The sequence below is a fragment of the Anabrus simplex genome, chromosome 12 (assembly GCF_040414725.1).
Source record: "Anabrus simplex isolate iqAnaSimp1 chromosome 12, ASM4041472v1, whole genome shotgun sequence".
Lineage (NCBI taxonomy): Eukaryota > Metazoa > Arthropoda > Insecta > Orthoptera > Tettigoniidae > Anabrus > Anabrus simplex.
Window position 1 is genome coordinate 54209698 of NC_090276.1, and position 21892 is coordinate 54231589.

General features: G+C 37.9%; 1 protein-coding gene across 8 annotated transcripts in view; it reads right to left on the bottom strand.

The window, feature by feature from the left end:
- Positions 1–21892, bottom strand: part of LOC136884204 (ribosome-binding protein 1) — a 262166-nt gene that overhangs the window by 60027 nt on the left and 180247 nt on the right. For 5 of the 8 annotated variants that reach the window (XM_067156251.2, XM_067156249.2, XM_067156257.2 and 2 more), the window contains 3 exons: positions 14504–14599; positions 2219–2311; positions 1554–1763 (listed from right to left, as the gene is read on the bottom strand). In XM_067156251.2, coding sequence (XP_067012352.2) covers positions 1554–1763; positions 2219–2311; positions 14504–14599 — 399 coding nt within the window. Of the gene's footprint in view, positions 1–1553; positions 1767–2218; positions 2312–14503; positions 14600–21892 lie in introns of all 8 variants that reach the window. The other 3 variants (XM_067156250.2, XM_067156254.2, XM_067156253.2) reach the window with 3 other exon arrangements.

Here is a 21892-nt window from a genome sequence, read left to right on the forward strand (position 1 = left end):
AATAATTACAAGTAGTTTCATGGTTCTAATTTTATCATCCCTTGGTCGTCCCTTTTGACAGGCAGGGGATACCATGGGTGTATTCTTTGTCTGCGTCCCCCACCCACAGGGGGTAAATAAGGAAAAAGACAAAGATAAAGATGAATACACGTGGTAAAATGACTACAAATGCGGACAAACACAAAAGTCTGCTACCGAGTTTATCCTGAATGTGTTTATATTCTGCTCCTTGTCTTGGAGGGTTGAGTGATGTCTCCAATTCTTGCCAAAGTTAAGACATTCTTTCTCTTTACTACTTCCCTTCTCTAAGTTTGATTTATTATTTTATTTTAAGTGTAATTCCTTTTCGTGATTTTATTTTTACTACCAACACAAAAGAACACACCAAAAATATAAGTAGTTAAGCATAAATACGTCTCATTGGTACCTAATTTAATCAGAATAGATTGGAGGAATCCATTTATTCTGGAAGAAACAAATACTCAACTTCCTGTTTTCTGCAAAAGTGGCACAAGGCACAAAAAAAAAAAAAAGTTCTGACTAATGTCACCATAAACTATATTTATTTCACATTCAGAAAACTTGGTTGTAATTCACTTTCTTGCCTACTTTCACTAATACTACAGTATAATTATTGAAATTGAGAAATGCATCATTAGATATGCACAGTACAGTATATGCATCAAAACCGGAAGCAAATAGGCACTTATTTATACTGTAAACTAGAATTGTTTGTGGTCTTGGATCCGAATTTGTGACCCCATACCATTCCATGCTTTCCTCATCACTATCAATGACTTTGTCAAATTCTGATGATTAATCCCACCGATAATACGTAGGTACTGATCGTCTGAATCTGCCCTGCCACTTATGTTGTCATACTCACTTGCATCAATTTAACATTTTTCACTTTTTCACCCATTATTGCTCAGTTTTGACTATTCATCAAAACTAATAATTATGACTATTTCATACTTGTTTTGAATTCTTTTTTTTTGACATAATGTCTACAATAGCTGAAACATGAACATATGCAATAATATTAACAAACTTCTGAAAAGAACATCACCATGAAAATCATCTTTTTCATCTTCTTTTTCATTCCAAATCCCTGTGTTAAGGGCCCTGTGTTAAGTGCCCTGTGTATACGCTCCTGACATCTATCAGCTAATTTTACAAACAATCTACAATACACAGTCATAAAAACGCATAATTTAAGATTCCAGATAACGAAGTCTTTTGCTCTTGCAGGAGCATTTGATATTTTAAATCAGCTTTGTCAATACTTAGAGTTATTTATTTATTTTCACCTAATATACTGTACATGTTTGGAGGACCTTATTGTCCTTTTCCTCAGCTGAGTGATTTAAAATACTGGAGTAGAGACTGTAGTCACGGACTATTATAAAAAATCAAATCACAATGGTTAAGTTAATAAACTTGTAGGAGCAGGCGAGTTCTGGATAAACACATGTAACGCTTGGCTAAGGTTAAGAACCAACATTCTGTCACCAAAATATATACTCGACCTCATTCAAGCATCAAGGACTTACCGTATCGTCAATGATAGTCTTGTAATGCGAGACCATAGCCTGGAGGTGGGTATTCTGTTTCTCCAATTCAAGGAGTACAGCAGACGATTCTTGGGCTGGGGATACAAATTTCTGGAAGGGATCCTGAGGAGGTTCCTGAGGACGAGATTTCAGTTCTGCGAGCAGTTCTCTTGCATGGGACTCAAACTGTTCAACCCACTTCTGATGTACCTGAAAAGGACAAATGCTTATGTAATGTGTTCTCTGAAACAGTCCACAACACATCTACACATTATTATGCACTCTCAAAGAAAGTCAAACAGCAACTGATATCTCAATGTTATTCAAAATAAAGAAATATAAACTATATTATACGCTAGACCAAGAAAACACAGCGTTTTTAACAGAGTAGAGAAAGCTAGAAAAACTGTCCATACCAGACTCTTAAAAATTAATATACTGCCTGAACTGATCCTTCTTATTTAAGAAGAATTTAAAAATTCAATTTTCTACATTCACACAAATAAAACATTGTATAAACCTTAGTTGTAGGCTTTAAAATTAAATTTCCTACAAAAATGTCCATATATCTTGTCTGACATAACAGATCTTACAGAATCAAAGTCATGCGTGATAAAACTTTAATTCAGAACATGAGAGACCACTAACATTTTAAAATCACCCACCTTATTATCTTCGACTCTAACTTCCGGAAATATCCTCTTAAGGACCTCCCTCACTTCCGTCTGCTCCTCTTGTCGAACCTTCTGACTAATTTCCTGCAACAACGAGAGAAACAAAGGTAAATAAAATGGTATAAGGATAACATAAGACAAGATAACTAAAATCAGACAGATACCACTAGCTTGGGAAAAAAATACCTACTCTCCTTCATACAACAACATTTCTACTCTGGAAGCAAAGAACAGTTAACAAAAGCTCACACACACATATTTTAAGAGATATTGTCTAATAGTGTGTCGATTTTAGTTCCCACATTATCAATCCAATGAAGAGCACTGACCAACTACTGACAGGTGCCTAGGAAACAGAAATTATACGGGGCAGTCAATGAAAACTGGTCACCACTCAAAATGTACAGTAGAACATTTTGTACCTCAAAAATAATCACCAGAACTGTGGTGGGTGAAGAGACCGTAAATCCCAGCAACCCAATGACTTGAAGGTAACATCTAAAACTACAGTAAAATACAGTATTGCAATATAAAGAATGGGATAATTCTGATTTGATAGCTTTATAGAAATTGACTACAGTCTGTATCTACAACAACGTGTGAACATTCTATTCTATGGAGGTATGTGATGAAAGCAATAATTGTTGACTTCTAGCCAATTTAAAAATTCTTGCATTCTTCATTTAGTCTGCATTTCTGAATTTCTTTCTTCTTTTTTTCTGTGAGGATCAAGTCTGGTTTATCGGGATCTAGATTAACTAAGTTTTACTAAACCTGTTTCTTGTTATTTGCTCTTGTCTCCTATTTTTGTTGCTCCCTCTTCCCACACTGACCAGTCGTATTTATCCCTCTGTGGGTGAGGGCAGTAGAACAATGTCCACAGTATCCCCGGACTGTCAGAAAAGGAGACTGAAAATATCCCGTGGGACTAACTTGGAAGCATGGGTTAGCAATCACGGGGCCCTGAGGAGAATCCTGGCATTGCTTCCACTTGTGCCAGGTTCCTCCCTTTCAACCTCCACTGGTCAATGTAGTATAAAAATATTTAAAATACTTATATTGGAATCAGCCTTGTCAATACACTTATTAATGGAAGAAAATTATTTATTCAACTGAACATGTTTCAGGAATTCAACCATTCCCTTCATCAGTGGTAGTAGGTTTACAAGGCCTACGGCGTCTCATTTTCACACCCTTCATGGTCCTTCCGTTTCTTTACCCAATACCCTTATTTTTCAAAATGTCGGACCTCTTCCATTTTACTTCTGACCAGTGTTAACAGATGATGGTTGATCAGTCATACTTCCTCTTAAAACAATAATCACTACCACCACCTCAATATATTCATCCTATTAAGTGAATCTATCTATGCAACTATATGACATACATGTCTTTGCTGGTGAGATGCAGTGCACTACGTCTTCTGGTACGGGCTAGAATAAATTTGGTACTTTCACTGATCTGTCTCAGTCTCATTCTTGGCTTTGACAATATGAAAGTGACCGAAGCATGAGCGATGCTAGTAATACTAATCTTTATACAGCCAGTCTCTGCAATGAATGGCGTAAAAATGTTGCTCATAGGGTCTGTTGATGCATGCATTTCAGTGGGCTTGGCAGACAGATATGTAATAGCAGCTCCTGGCTTGGCGAGGAAAGCAACGGGAAACTACCTCACTCCTCATTTCCCTAGTATGCCTCTTCAGTGATGCCTAGGCTATCTATGACAGCTGCTGGCGGAGCTGTGGAGGATCAAACCAGCCTTCGGACTGAATACCCAACATACATACAACATACTTTCTAACCTAGTGCTAACATGGTAATAATTTATACCGAGGCTACAAATGAGATTTTTAAAAAGTTATTTATTCAGTATTTGCCAGAAGAAAATGTAGGGAATAAGCCATCCTTTTTAGAACAATTGCTGTTGGCAGTAGGATTAGAGAACTCGCCCACAAAAATCAGCTACCTCCCAACCTTTCGAAGATCTACCTGTGTATGCATAATTTAACTGATAGATCAGTAATGTTGCCTAAGGACACCTATCTTCTTTCAGAAAATATTTTACCATCTCTTTTTTTTTCAAAAAAAAAATGTTTAACATAAAGGACAGTTTGTTTCCTATCTTAAAATTAATCATTAAAATTCCTGGACAGGCTGCGAATCAAACCTGGAGAGAGGTATGCTACCGCTACACCACATGGTTGGCATCAAGCATCCTTCCTGGATAGAATTCTCCTCACTTCAGGAAAATACTGAAGGAGTACAGAGGGCCCTGGAATAGATTTCTGGTTGGGCCAGGGGTTTTAAATATGTATAGTTAATCTCTCTGGCTCGAAGACTGGATGGATGTGTTTGTTTTAGTACACTTCTCTTCATTTACATACCACACACCACATACCACTAACGAACAGAGAAACATGCAATACCAAATTACATTGCTCTTCAACGTGTTAAGAGTCTGGGAAGATAAACGGCAATAAAACTGGGCCAACCAAGTGCCAACACCAAGAAATGGAGGGGAGAGCTAAGAAGAAGGAGAAGAAGAAGAAGAAGAAGAAGCAGAAGAAGAAGAAGCCTATCAAAGGACACAAGCCGTACTTCAGTATTATGAAAACAGATGGGGAAAAATATTTTGCAATGAAGGGATGACTGGCCAATGCATAACAGGATGAGAGAGTTTAACAGTGAACAGCTGTTGTCACTAAGTGGTTTGTAAACTCTCCATTGCATCCATCTTTCACAGCAAATCCACTTAACCTGTATTCAACTATTATTTCACACAGGAATGTAAAGAACAAGGAAGTTCCTCCTTGATTGTAATCAACCCATCAGATTCTTGGAAATATGTTCTATAACCAATTAAAACCAGGGGTGTGTACAGGAATCCAGCCTGTCAGTAAAGAGTTCCGGAAGCTTCCCCCTAGGTTACTATAAAAGCAGTGCATTTTAGGGCTGTATTGTCTGAATTGCTCCAGTGTTGAGGAGTGTGACTTGACATGAGCCAGGAGACAGTGGCGAGGTCTGCGTGAGGAAGATCCAGCGGCACAAGGTAATGGCAGAATTTACCTAGACATGTGATAACTCCTGCGGATAATTTGAGGCAAAGGTTTCAACCTCTTTTTAAAAAAATTGTAATTTTGTAATCTGGTGGTTTCATTGTAGACTAAAGCTTTCAACCCCTACATTTCTTAAATCTTGTCTTGGCATTAAAGTTTATCCTTTAGTCACCCCTATGTAGTATAGGATTAGTCTCTGTATTTTTAGGCCGTAAGCCCACTTAGAATTTTAGTCATTTCTAGGAGTGCAGGTGTTTTGCCTCCTTGCATTTTGTTTATGACTGATTATGTGCAACCATTTTCTTTTTCCATTAAGGCCATGTAGCATGGGCAATTATGCCTCTGTGTCTCCTGTATTATTCTTAGGGTAACTGTTTCGATTTTGGTTCCCTTTTGGAGCAGTGATCAATGCTATTGTGGATCAATTGATGAAAACTTTCAAGTGAGGTCACCCGATGTGGCCTAGTGCAATTTCAGTATATCAAAGGAAATCAACTGCCTCTACGAGGCTAGACAAGGGTATTTTGGAGCTCAAACTTCTGAGTATTGTACCTTCTGGGAGCAAATCGTGCTCTTGTAAATACTGTACCTGTGAAGAGCAATAAAGCTCTTTTCTATGTAAAGTAACTGCCTGCTAATGATTACAAGTTTTTGTACGTAATGTTCGGACTTCTAGTCCCTTATATTGTTAGAGCTGATGAGCTCATTAATAACCTGTCATATTTGTTATTCATTCAGATGTTCTATCCATCGATTTTAAACTAGAAAAAAGAAAAGGAAAGAAAATTTCCAAATTTGTTGTCATTCTGCTCTAGCTAATTCCTTGTCCGGACATTCAACCCAGATGCTTCTTATCCCTCTGTGAACCATGGAAATCCTGTAAATAATAATAATAATAATAATAATAATAATAATAATAATATTGCCACTTCCTCTCTCCTCTATTCACGAATGTGACATAACACAGTGCCCGTCTATTAGCTGCAATGTCTGTCAATCAAGTGGGTTCTTTGTTCTCCGACCAGGCATTTCCTTTTACATCTCTTTCCAAGTGCACTCAGGCTGTTCTTGTAGGCTCATAGTGTGGATGTACCAACTCTGTCTAGTCCGGCTCCATGGCTAAATGGTTGGTCACAGGGGTCCCGGGTTCGATTCCCGGCAGGGTCAGGAATTTTAACATCATTGATTAATTTCGTTGGCACAGGGGCTGGGTGTGTGTGTTTTCTTCATCGTTATTTCATTCTTATCATGATGTGCAGGTCGCCTACGGGAGTCAAATCAAAAGACCTGCACCTGGCGAGCCGAACATGTCCTCCGACATTCCCAGCACTAAAAGCCATACGCCATTTCATTTCAACTCTGCCTAGCAGATATGTCTTAATTCTCACCTCATTTCTTACTTCGTCCACTCTGGTCTTCTGGGTACTGGACCAGAGAAACTTCATCTCTGATGCCTGCAGTCTTGATGAGGGTTCATATTTTAATACCATATACCCTGAAGGGCCATGGCCTAATGAGAGACCACTGCTCAGCCCGAAGGTCTGCAGACTATGAGGCGTCTTGTGGACAGCACGATGAATCCTCTCGGCCGTAATACTCGTCTTTTTAGACAGGAGCTGCCATCTCACTATCAGATAGCTCCTACATAGTAATCACATAAGCTGAATGGACCTTGAACCTGCCCTCAGATCCAAGTAAATATCCCTGACCTGTCCGGGAATCAATCCCAGGGCCTCCGGGTAAGAGGCAGGCACGCTACCCTTATCCCGGGGGCCGGCCATCCCAAAGAAGGGTCCTCAATACTGATGGTAATCTCTCGTTTGTCTCTGGAAACTCTACTGCTAAGGTAAGCAAAACTGTCCACGCTCTCCATTAGTAGTCTGCTGGTTTGAGGCTTGCTGGTTGACTATCACCACTGTCTTGTGTCTCACCAATTCTGAAGCTAAATTCCTGAAACTTGACTTTCTACGCATCGAGTCTTGCCTGCACCTCCCCAAATTATGACATCAGCAAAGGTAACCGTTTGAAGTTCACCTGACATTTCCTTAATGTTCTTCAGTACATAACCCACAACTGTAATAAACAGTAGCAGGAATGGCGCACTGCCCTTGCTGGACTCCACTCCTGATTTCGTGCTCATTTGACAGATGTTGAATTATTACATTTTAGAAACTGAATTTCCTGAAAGCTTGTACATCATATACATCAGATTCTAAACAGTCATGCTTAAAAACTGAATTAAACAGTTGCAAAGAGTACACTCAGATTCAATGACATTGTGATGCAGGAACAAGACATTTTTGTCAAACATGCTCAAACAAATATATTTCCATGTAAGTAATGAATTGCAATAAATATTAACTCCTCTGCGGATCAGTGGAAGTATCGATATCTGGATTCCAATATCACCGGTTTAAACCCAGCACAGGTAGTTCGATTTGTGAAGGGTGGCAAAAGTCCATTCAACACTCCATGTCATACAATGTTGGCATATAAAAGATCTCCAGCGATACATACGGTGTTTAACCAACAAAATTAATTAAAAACACTGCCACAGATCGCCCACGAGATCTCCAGTTTACTCTGCAATCAGGTAGAGTAGAACGAAATGTCAAAACTGACATGCAGGCAGCCTGGATGGTGCTAAATCAAAATGCCCGCAGAGTAGCAGAGGCCATATTATTGTTCTTATGCATAATAAAATGATCATGTCTATGAACGTATCATTCAACTGCTCCCTGTCATTAGCTCCTGTACTTGGTGTTAACACTAATCGAAGAAATGAACTTACCAGGATAAGGATTTGAACAAGGACCTCCGAGCTGACAAGTATGCTACGGAGAAAGCGGCTGGTGTGTGTGTTTGATGCTGATTTCTCGGCATGGCTTTCAAGCCGATCTTAAGCCACATGCAGATTTAGCAACACCGCCTGGCAAAGCACATCTGAATTGCCTGCAAAGTGATCTGATTCGTTAATTTCACCACCTGATAAATTATTTATCAGTATTACCAACCCTTTAACGCTCATATATCCAGTTCACATTTTTTATCACCCTGTATAGTGGATTTCCACTGCTGCAATTTTAATAATTATAATAATAATATTGGATTTACGTTCCACTAACTACATTTTCGGTTTTTGGAAATGCCGAGGTGCCGGAATTTTGTGCCGCAAGAGTTCTTTTACGTGCCAGTAAATCTACTGACATGAGGCTGATGTATTCGAGCACCTTCAAATACCACCAAACTGAGCCCGGATTTAACCTGCCAAGTTGGGGTCAGAAGGCCAGCACCTCAACCATCTGAGCCACTCACCCCTGCTGCTGCAGTTCTACTGGAACGTATAACACACAGTTGCCATGACTTACTGGTATTTCCAGGTCAGAATGAGAAAATGGAGAAATAGAAAGAAAACACAAAGGGGAAAAAGGCCTTTCATACAATGCCATCGCTCCTCATCAATCCCAGTTCTTCTCAGCCCCTGACAAGCTCATTTCTAATACCAATATAGTTGGTCCGTTACTGGACATAACAAATTTTCCAGCCAACCCATTATCGGTTGTCAGCGTTTCGCCCCAGTGCGCTAAGTTCAGCTCATTAGTTGGTAAATAGCACACCTACCAAGACGCATGGCTAGTGCATACCGTGGCAGCCACTGCATAGGCTACCTGGAGCCACTGGCAGTGCTAATGCACTATCAGAGACTTTGTCTCATTTCCAAAAACTGATGCCTGCCTGACCATCAGATGATAAAGATGCAGATTCCCATAAGCTCATTTCTGCTCTGCAGCTTCATCAGGACAGGCATCTGTTGCCATTGTGTTCGACTTCTTGTGTGTTCCCTTCAATTTTTCTATCTTTCTATTTATGAGCTGATATGCACCTTTCCTGTTGGGTCCCTTTTTCTCCTTTTGTGTTTGCCCCATGTCCCTAATTATTTCCACCGGTATTCATCTTCTTACCTCTTTCCTTCTCCTTTATTTATCTGGCTTTCTTCTTATCCTCCACTTCCCACATCAATACTGAAGATCTGTCAAGATGGCCCCCTCATTGAGTGTTGATGCCCACCCTCCAGGGAAGCAGAAATGAGCTCGGTGGGGACTGAGAAGAAATGGATTGATAAACAGAGCACCCATCTATTTGAGAATGGCAGCGTATGAAAATGTGGAGACTGTCCTTGTCTTTTTGTGTCTATTTCAATTTCTCACTATTCGCACAGTGACCTGTCATTATGTGTGTTGTATTTATGTTCCTATCAATTTTCCCATCTTTCAATCAGTGAAATGAAATTACGGTTTCTCTCTCTCTAAAGTACTCTCACTGTATTCTGCTTCAAAGGAGGACTGTAGTGATTGCCAGCAAGTCGGAGTGGTGAGGTTGTGGTGGAGGAAGTACAAATAGGCAACCATCCTCTATATAACACTAATCAGAGAGAAAAAAATGGAAGGAGTCCAATACTTTGAGAAATGAAGGTATCAGCCAAAGGAAGATAAGGGCCATGAAGGGTGTGAAAACACAAGACTTCCTACGCCTCGATACCTAATCCCGTCAGGGTCAGAAAAGAACAACAGTTGACCAAGAGAGGTCGGATAGATGAAAATGAGGGGCCTGGCACAAGTAAGTGGAAGCAATGTCAGGACTTGGCTAAAGGCCCCATGGTCGCCAACCCACGCTCCTAAAGTTCACAGCCCCTGGTGCCCATTTTAGTCACCTCTTACGACAAGCAGGGGATACTATGGAAGTTATTCTATCGCCCCCACCCACAGGGGGAGGAGTGGTGGGATTATCAAAAAAAGTCCTGTCACATTTGTTATTTCACAATTGAAAAAACATAACTGCTTGAAATTTTTGTTGATGTTTATTAAAATATACATTACATACATACAATACAGAAGTATTTCCAGAAGAGTATATAGTCTATCGTAGAGACCGAGGAGATAAAAAAGGAGGAGGGGTATTTATTCTGGTGAAGGAAACTTATTGTTCGCATGAATGGTTTACTGATGAAAGGGATGAAATATTAGGGATAAAATTAGTTTGTGATAATATGAAGGAGGTGGGAATTATAGGAACATACAGGCCTGGAAGAGAGGAAAGAGATATGGAAATATTTGAGAAAATAATAGATTATACTCATAAAAACAATAATGATACGGTAATAATTGGGGGAGATCTAAACTTGCCTGAAATTGAATGGAATGGAGCTGCAAGTGAAGCCCATGAACAGAAACTGGCAAATAAGTTAATTTGGGAGGGAGGATTTACACAAGTAGTACAAGAACCAACTCGTCTCAATAACTTGCTAGATGTATTCTTGGTTAAACCATGGGAAATTGTTGATAAAACTGAGGTAATTGAAGGAGTAGGTGACCATAAGGCTGTAATAATGGATGTAGGACTCGTACCAAAAATGCTTAATAAGAGGATCACAAAAGACAAGAAATTATACAGAAAAACTAAAGTTGATGAATTTGGGACTTACCTTAAATCACAATTCAGTTGTTGGATAAGTGAAGGGAATAATGTGGATACACTTTGGGCTAAATTTAAAGGAATAATTTGGGAAGGAGAGAAGAGATTTGTACCTGTTAAGAAGGGTAAAATGACCTCAGACCCTGTTTATTACACAAGGGAAATAAGAAAATTGAAAAGAAAATGTAGAATAGTAAACAGGAGAATCAAAGAAGGTAGGGAGAATAGAGAAACTAGAAAACTAATGAGGGAACTGAATAGAGTGAAAAAGGAAGCAAAAGAGAATTATATGAATGGCATTCTTCAAGAGGGTAATGACCACAAAGGGAAATGGAAAAAGCTGTATTCATATATTAGGAATCAAAAAGGAAATGGAATCCAAATTCCTACAATGGTGGGAGAAGGGGGTGAACACTATTTAACAGATACTGAGAAAGCAAACCTCTTTAGTAAGGAATTCCGAGATTCAGTAGAAGATTGTCAGGACTTGGAAACCGTAACAGAAGATAGAGAGGGAGAGACACAGAGGGAAACAAGAAGCTTCTCATTCACAAATGAAGATATTTTCAGAGAAATCCAACTGCTTCAGCAAGGAAAAGCAGCAGGAAGTGATCAAATTACTGGGGAGGTATTAAAGACAATGGGGTGGTATATAGTGCCTTATTTAAAATTTCTCTTTGACTATGTCATAAATAATAGTGTGATACCAAAGGAATGGAAGGAATCTATAATAATACCAATTTATAAAGGAAAGGGTGATAAAAGGAAACCAGAGAACTACAGACCAATCAGCCTGACCAGTATAGTTTGTAAAATACTGGAGAGTTTAATAGCAAAGTACATCAGAGGGATATGTGATGATAAAAATTGGTTCATGAAGAGCCAGTATGGATTTAGAAAGAAATTTTCTTGCGAGGCACAACTGGTGGGATTTCAGCAGGACATATCAGATCAGTTAGATTCAGGAGGCCAGTTAGATTGCATAGCCATAGATCTTTCCAAAGCCTTTGATAGAGTGGAACATGGAATACTATTAAAGAAATTGGAGGGAATAGGATTGGACGTAAGGGTTATACGTTGGATAAGAACATTTCTAAATTCAAGGGTTCAGAAAGTCAAAGTAGGAAATAATATATCACAGGAAGAGAAAGTCTGGAAGGGAATTGCACAGGGTAGTATAATCGGTCCGTTACTTTTCCTAATATACGTAAATGACTTAGGGAACAATATAACATCAAAAATAAGATTGTATGCAGATGACATAATTGTTTATAGGGAAATAAATAACATTGAGGATTGTTCAGAATTACAAAGGGACCTTGACAGTATCCAGGAATGGGTTGAAGAAAATAATATGAAGATTAATGGAGGCAAATCAACTGTTACAACATTTACAAACAGGAGCTTTAAAACTGAATTTGAATATACTTTGGATGAGGTAGTTATCCCAAAAGATGGCAAGTGCAAATACTTAGGTGTGAGATTTGAAAGTAATTTGCACTGGAAGGGTCATGTTGACGACATTGTTGGGAAAGCATACAGATCGTTACATGTCATAATGAGGCTACTTAAAGGATGCAACAAAGAATTAAAAGAAAAAAGTTACTTAAGTATGGTTCGTCCATTATTGGAATATGCAAACAGTGTTTGGGATCCTCACCAAGAATACCTAATAAAAGAACTAGATGGTGTGCAGAGGAAAGCAGCAAGGTTTGTAACAGGAGATTTCAGGAGAAAGAGTAGTGTATCAGAAATGTTAAAGGAACTTGGGTGGGAAACTTTAAGTAAGAGAAGGGAGAAAAGTAGACTTATAGGATTATATAGAGCCTATACAGGAGAAGAAGCATGGGGAGATATCCGTGAGAGGCTTCGGTTGGAAAATAATTATATTGGTAGAACTGACCACAAGTACAAAATTAGAAGGAATTTTAGCAGAAGCGATTGGGGTAAATTTTCTTTCATTGGGAAGGGCGTGAAGGAGTGGAACAGTTTACCAGGGGTAGTGTTTGATCCTTTTCCAAAATCTGTACAGATATTCGAGAAGAGAATAAACAACAACAGAGATAACAAATTAAATGTTAGAGGGCATCCGACCAGTGCAGGATATTGTAAATAAGAAATGTGTGTGATTAAATTAATTCCATCCCCTGGTCTAAGGTGTTTGGACAGCCCAAGTAGGGGACTGCCTGTAGGGGTGAAGTACAGTGGAGACTTCGAGGGCCCTGGGACCGCTACGGTAGCTGTGAAGGCCCTTCAGGAACTCTGAAAAGTGGTGGCAAAAGGGGCTCTGGTTAAGACGCAGCAGGTCGTTATGCTACTTAGGTTCCAAAATGGGTAAAATATAAATATGTAAATAAATTCAATGTTAATTTTAATCTTATACCAGTTGTATAGTATTATTAGAAGTAATTTCACATACCGTACTGTATATGAGTTGAATATGTTTGTAAGATATTATAAGTAGAATTTTGTAAACAATATAAATTTATTAAGGATGATGTGTGTGTTTAATAGAAAAAACTATTAGCGTAAATTGTATAATATTGCATTCTAGGAAAATTTTCTTCGTCTCCTGTTAATTTAAAATTTAGTGCTTGACAATAATGTATTTTCGTGTACCATTTGCCACCGAGGTAGACACCTCATTTGCAAATAAAGAGATTTTGATTTGATTTGAACTTTCAGCATTCAGTATGCAAGTCTCTAGTGAATTTACTAAATGCCACCACAATCGTCCATTTGTAACCACCTCTTTAGCCTCATTTAATTCCATACAGAATGTAACCACTGTTGTCTTTGTCTCCCTCTACCTTCTCTTACCATCCATGACCGTGTCCATTCTCCTAGGTAACGTATCCTCTTCCATTCGCCTCACAGGACCCCACCAACAAAGCCAGTTACTGCGAACACCTTCATTAATAGAGTTCATTCTTTACTTAGCCTTTATCTCCTCAGTCCAAGTACCTTCCTGCCATTGTTCCCACGTTTGTACCAGCGATCATTCTCACTATTTTCATGTCTCACTTCCAACTTATGAGTAAGACATCCTGAGTCCACTCCCATAAAATAAAGATGGTTTGAAAACAGACCAGTGTAAAGACAGTTTCGTCCAGGAGCTGACTATTTCTTATGAAATACTGTTCATCACAACTGCAAGCTCACCGTATTAGCTCTGTTGCACCTTGATTCAATCTCACTTACTATACTACCATCCTGAGAGAAAACACATCCTAAATACTTGAAATGATCTACCTGTTCCCGCTTACCTACTAACATCACTTTAGTCTTGGAAAGGTAACTTTCATACAATACTCATTGCACCTATTTTCAAGTTCCAGGTTTTCAGCACAATCTGCCATTAACACTAAGTTGTCAGCACAGGCCAAACTGCTTGCTACTTCCACCTAACCGTATCCCTCTGTGCCACTTTGTACATCTTTCAGTAGCTAATCCATTAAACTATGAACAACATGGATGAAAAGATAAAATACAAATATAAGTAAATAAATCATTCAATAAATCAGGAAGTAATAAATAAAGAGATACACCCCAAAGGAATCTCATCTTATCCAGTAGTAAAGAAAAAGAAGTCAGATTTTAAGGAACCACATGCTGAAAACTTACCTTGTTTGAGAACTACTTATGCTACATGCATCCAACACCGAGAGAAGCAAGGAGACATGCACAAGGAAGTGAACAAGAGACTGTGTACGTGTACAAGTGAGTGTGGCGGTGACAAAACTTACACTGACTAGATCTGGGGACTGATTGGCTTTACTTTGCAGGGATTTTTCCAGTGCAGAGACGGCATCCATTGCCTTCCAGTTCTTTTTTCGCAAATCCTACGGCCACAAAATTACATACCATTAGGAGAATCCATAGACTTGTACATGGAACAGCAGTCCCATATTTTGGGAGCAAAGTGGTTCAAATCAATATTATATACGTGTGACACCAAATGCACTTACAAATCTCTAACTACAATCTCCACCTATGAGTGTTCCAGAACATGGAATAGAATGTCGGAATTATTCACTAATAATGATAGCCATGGAACATTTCCTTCAGTAAGGACCAGTCCACACTCAGCTGTACTTTATTACTGAAAAATACCTTAATGTCAGAACAGTGGTGACATTGTCAAGGACAGCAGATTTGAGGCAAAAACGCATTGTTCAGTTCCAAACTGTGAAATTTTGTGAAATGCTACCAAGAGGTCTTCTTGGACATAACTGAACAATTGTAGGAGTGGATGAGCAGGCAAATATATGGTATACATTTTTACTTAACATACAGCAAAGCATTTATGGCTAATTTAATGCTCATTTCTTCACATTTCAACCTTTCTATACAAATCAAATTACAATTTTGCCTGTATACTTCAACATTTTTTAAAATCTGGAATTAGCTATAAAAAAAGTCAAAAGTAGATTCAGTTCAAATTTTGTCAAGTCTTTTTGTTGTTACGTCGTCATAAGAAAACCACTTAAAAGAATTTTTAAGCAGTGGAGCAGCAACATTAATGGAATAATAACAAAGATACCCGGGATCATTACATTATTCACAAACTTCCAAAAATCTCCAGAAAGGTTAGTTCTGATTAAAAAGTGTACATAATGAAAATGATAGAAAATCTAATTTTCAATCTTTTATAGGTACAGTATATCACCCTTAATCTTTACTTTTCAATTATTAACCTGATAGTTGGTTTTTTATATCACACAGAAAAGATCAAATCAAGAGTAGCAAAAATGCAAAACTGCAAAGGACAAGAGAGAGCCAGGGAGCGAGTATGTCGCAACAAGCCGCTGATAGGGAGAGGCATGCCCACCTATGTACCTCAGAAGACACAAGGCAACAACAAAAATCTAATTAAGAACTTTAAATAAAGTGTTCACCTAATCAATACACATTATTTCACAAGTGAAAACACAGTACATGTAATTTTAATGTCTAAGCATAATACGGTACATGTTTCGTCTTACCGGAAGACTTTTTCATCCATAACATCTTTCTAAGAATAACTTAAAAAGTAAAATCATTATTAAATATATTGAATACTATTGAGTACATCAACTTGTCTTCTGAGGAATCTTTAGAAAATAGCTATGCGACAGTTTGTTTTGGTCACATTCTACAGAATTTCCTAAGAATATTTTAAAATGTACACTTTCTGTCTCTCGTATCATTTGAAATACTTAATTTAAAATGAAAAGGAGTAGAAGCCACTCTGTAAAAATGTTTCTGACTTGAGTAATCGATTCATCCAAGTGTGTGTTATTAACTTCTTGAACATTGACTCAAGAATAATTCTGATACAACACATTAAGAATCTCGAATGGAAGCCACAGCAGTCACCATGAAATACGGTGCTAAGAACTGTATGCTGGGCAGTGAAGTCAGTGCCAGCAGGGTGATATTATAGGTGATCCTGTGGCAGGGCAATACCAACTTGTGGTCCCTAAGACAATTGATTGGATGAAACAAAATGTTAAACAGATAATGTTCCAGGTACTTCGAACTATTCCCGTCTGGTGGTTACTGATCATTCAAGTCTAAGTTGTTTGACATCACGGTTAGCCGGTTCAAGTCCTGTTGGTGAAAGACATTTCAGGTTGTGAGTTTCACAAAGAGGAAAAGTCCTCTCAGTTTTATTTACTGCATTGATGGGGTGAAAGTTCCTTATGGGAATCATTTTAAGTACCTACGTGTTAATATAAGGAAAGATCTTCATTGAGGTAATCACATAAATGGAATTGAAAATAAAGGGTACAGATCTCTACACATAGTTATGAGAGTATTTAGGGGTTGTAGTAAGGATGTAAAAGAGAGGGCATACAAGTCTCTGGTAAGACCCCAACTAGAGTCTGGTTCCATTGTATGGGACCCTCACCAGGATTACTTTATTAACGAACTGGAAATAAACCAAAGAAAAGCAGCTCAATTTGTTCTGGGTGATTTCCAACAAAAGAGTACCATTCACAAAATGTTTCAAAGTTTGGGCTGGGAAGACTGGGGACAAAGGAGACGAGCTGCGACTAAATGGTGTGTTCCAAGTTGTCAGCGGAGAGATGGCGTGGACTGACATAAGTAGATGAACAAGTCTGAGTGGTGTCTATAAGAAGGAAAGATCACAACGTGAAGATAAAGTTGAAATTCAAGAAGACAAATTGGAGCAAATATTTGTTTATAGGAAGGGAGATGTTCAATAAATTTTGAATTTCTTTGCAATCATTTAAGAAAAGGCTAGGAAAACAAGAGATAGGGAATCTGCTACCTGGGCAACTGCCCTAAACACAGATTATTAGTGACTGATTGTAGTGATTGGTTTTCACCATCAGAACATTGGCTGGCAGGATAGGGGAAGTGGTTGTGTGCCAAAAGCCTAGATTCAATTCCAAACCAACCCACAGTGTTCATATGGAGCAAGAGCATAGGACTCTTGATGCTGATTTGTCCGACGGATAGAGACATTAAGACTTGAGCAGACAGTTGTAGTGTAGGTTATGTGCCGACATCAGGTTTCACACTCACCACACCTCATTATCGTCATGGCACATCTACCAAGGTTATGAATTTCATTAGTGGTTCTGTATTTAATTAAGAGTACATACAATTTAATTGACAAAGTTTTAATCCACCTACTCAATACTATACAATAATTGTAATGCCTATGTATACATTACAATGTATTAGGGAACTAGTTTCGACCCTGTGTGGGTCATCATCAGTCTAAATAAGGTACACTTTTTATTTGTTGATATCCAGGAACAATATTTTGGTGTAAATTGATAAAATTAATCAAATGAGCAAAATGTGATAACATGTATATAAAATGGTAAAATGCATGAAATGTTATGCGAGATAAAATTATATCATGGTATCGATCAATAGATAGTGAAATGTTCAATTTTACATATTGCAGTGAGACTATATAGTACCACAACAACATCATCATCACTTCTTCACTCCAGCAAGCCGGGTGCAGTTGTGTACGAGCCTCCTCCAGTTTGTTCTATCCATCCACAGATGCTGCTCATATATGCAACACCAGTTCGCATCTCTAATTTCAAGGTCCTTCATTATCTGTTTTTCCCAAACATCACGAGGTCTTCCTCTTGGTCTCTTCCCAGGAACATTGTGGTCAAAGTATGTTCGAGGAATCCTGTGAGGGTTCATTCTTTTCATGTGACCATACCATTGCAATCTCTTCACTTCTAGAGTCTCCAGCAGCAAGCTTCTTTCCAATCCAAGCTGTTGTCGGATATCCACATTCCTTATTTTATCCATTTTTGTTTTTTGTAGACAAGAACGGAGAAACTTCATTTCTGTTGCCTGAAAATGACTCTTTATTGGTCCAGTAATTGTTGCTGCTTCCAGGCCATATGTCACTATAGGTACTAGATATATTTTGTACAAGCTGATCTTGGAAACTAACAGAAATGTTTCATCCCAAAGTATTTGACGTACAGTGTGATAGAATTTGGAAGCTTTCTGTATTCTGTTACTAATCTCTTGATGTATGGTATTGTCTGATGACAGAACACTACCTAAATACTGGAAGTTGTCTACAATATCCATCTCCTCATCTCCAATTCTTAGATGAACAGTTGGAGAGTTTCTACTCATTACCAAGCCAACTGTCTTCGTTTTGCTGATTTCGAAACCAAAGGTTGTAAACACTTCCGCTTCTGTCTCACCCCATACCCTTACATCATCAGCAAAAACCAGGGCATTAGTTGTTGGATCCTTTCTCTTAACTGCTTTTAAAACTTCATCCATTATGATTATGAAGAGAAATGGTGAAAGACAACTTCCTTGTTGGACTCCACTCTTAGTTTCAAACTATAACCTAACCTTCCATCCTGGACCTGGACACAACACTTTGTTTCATCATATAATCGTACTCGTGCTATGATGTCATCAGGCACTTTCTTATGTCTCAAACATTATTATAGATTTAAATAATGGTTGAAATATTGCACATATATTAAAATTGCCTAGTGATAAGGTATAAAATGCCGGTCTGAATATAAAGTTCAGATGCTTCTAGTGATTTCTATCATTCCATTACATCTTCTGTCAAATACTGAATGTACAACATTGGCGCAGAGGGTATCAATCTTGCTTAAAGTTCAATATTTATGATTCAGAAAATGTATGCAGGCTGAATATAAGCGATTTCTTATCGTACAAAGAGTTCTGCATATGATGAGAGGTGAAATTTCCAATCCAAGATGGAACCAATGGAACCTTGCACGGCAATGTGATCGATCTGATCGGTAGTGTGCAACTGGCACTACATTTGTAGTCTCACTGCAATATGTAAACTTGAACATTTCACTATCTATTGATCAATACCATGATATAATTTTATCTCACATAACATTTCATGCATTTTACCATTTTATATACATGTTATCACATTTTGCTCATATGATTAATTTTATCAATTTACACCAAAATATTGTTCCTGGATATCAACAAATAAAAAAGTGTACCTTATTTAGGCTGATGATGACCCATACAGGGTTGAAATTAGTCCCCTAATACATTGTAATGTATACAAAGGCAATTACAATTATTGTATAGTAGTGACTAGGTGGATTAAAACTTTGTCAATTAAATTATATGCCACATCTAGACGTGCAGGTCACCCATGAGCAGCAAATGCACCTGCATCAGCAAGCCAAACATGACCTCGGACCTCCCAGCGTTAAAAGCCATACAATAAATGAATAAAATAAATATAATAAAGCTCAACTATGCATGAAAACACAGTGCACTTAACAAAATTAACATGGGATACCTACAAAAAGAAATATCTATCAATAAATACAAAAATAAAACACTACAACACACTTATCAAACCGGAAGCTACATATGCAGCAGAAACACTTTTTTATCTGAATAAACAAAGACTGACAGACTTCAGAAAATTGAAAGGATTGGAAGAACTTGCATCAACAAAAAATACCAGACAGATGGACAGTGGCGGTTAATACCTAACAAAGTCTTGTACAAAGAGCTAGAACCCATTACATATACTACGCATAAGAGGAGACTGGGATTCTTTGGACATATCATGAGGATGCAGGATTCGAGACTTCTGAAACTAGTACAACACAACCTCATCTCAACAAATACCGCAACAGGATGTAAATGGATCAGAGAAGTAAGAGAGGATCTGAAGGAAATAGGCCTTACAACAGAAGACACCACAAATAAGATAAAATTGAATACAAAACTCAAGAATACAAACCTCCGCTTTACCCTTACACAAAACAAACCAACAACACGCATATTTTCAACTGAGAAAAGGGCACGAAGATCGGAGTGTCTGAAGATGTACTGGGAGGACCGCAAAGCCCGAACAATCCCTTCAAAGAGACCTGAACGACGGACTGATTAAAGTGATCCTATGTGGTCATAAAAGAAGAAGAATGTGTGAAGTGAAGAATATTCAGACAATATTAATAAAATGTAAAACTGATATTATGTAATATGTATCAGAGGTACATATAATGGAAATTAACTGGTCAAGTCTCCAACGGTTTTCAATATCAACTGTCAATGATAGGTCTGCAATTTAATGTTATGCAAGATATTGTTTCCTAATCTATGGCTTTTCTTTTTTTAACATTAAAACTGACAATCCTAAAACTGGAAGAGTGGAAAAAACAAAAATTAAACAATAAAATTGACCTTAGTGCTTGTATATATATGCATCAATTCAGCTACAATGTTCATCTTAAATAAACTGTAAAACAAAGATATTGAAAATCTCCTTTCAACTGTGAGTAATGTCACTATGAAGCTTGCAGTACTTTTTCAGGCAGTCAATATCTGCTAGGAAAAGCGTATTAACTGTTTTTGCAAATCAAACTGGACTCTGTTCTACAGACAACATGAGAGCCATGGACATAGCAAATTCAGTGGTATACTCATTTTCAAAATCTACAAGTACTTTTTGAGAAAAGGGAATGTCTTCAAACGTACTAAATTCACCAGTCATTGAGCCTATTTGAATGAATCAATAACCAGGAATAGGAAAGTAGCTGGTATTGAGGTTCCTATTATCAGTGCCCTAAAGAAACACAACGCAGACTTCAGTGGTATGGGCACATAATGAGAATGAACAGGGAAAGACCTGCCGGAAAATATTTCGACCTTAATCTCGTAGGAAGAAGACCACAGGGAAGACCAAGAAAACGTTGGATAGAGACTGTAAGATCAGATGTGGAGGAGAGAGGATACAAATGGATGTACTGGATCAGAAGATGTACGAAGACAGAAGGAGATGGCGAGCGCTTGTACACCACACCCGGGGAACTGGAGTTGGGAAATGATGATGATTAACCAGGTAGCCAAGGTACCTCCTACAAGCAGAGATCCTTCAACTTCTGACAGCTCTACTGTAAATATACTACGATTACACTGGATGTTTTAAAACCGTTAGTATCACCATAGCAAAAAGGTCCGTATTCTCCCCAGAATACTATGTAAAAAATTAATGATAATATTATAAATTATTCCTCTCAGGCTATGAAAAATAATATTAAGACAGGTAAATATTAAATATTAACTGCAAAAATTAACTATTTTAGTGTTACCATGAAGAAGACATAACAGAATATTTTGAACTTCTAGTGCTCTACTGCTCGTTCATAATCACTCAGTTGCTGTGGGGTTTGTTACATCCCACATAAACGAGTGCTCACATGCGATTACAGTACTGGTCAAATGTTTAGGACCACATAAAGAAATCACGAAATGTCATCTAGAATCTAAAATTGTGCCACGAGGCCTCTGACATTTTCTTTCTGAGCTCTCACATCCATTAGGATACATGTCGCCTAATTTCATTGAGTTAGTCCAAATACTGTAGAAGTTATGAATATATAACTCTTGGAAGGTCACACCAGAATATCAAAAATTTTGGTAATATAATGTACTGTATACTCTAATTGGTTGCAAGTATGACCAACAAGATTGTTTTGTAGACTTAGCAATAGGTGCAGGCCATTTTAGTATAAATATAAAAATTCCGAAAATATGCGGCTCCAGATTTTTTGCGTGTTTTATTTCTTTTGAATCAGGGCCAAAACTGTTGATTTTTCTTTGTCTTTTTCATG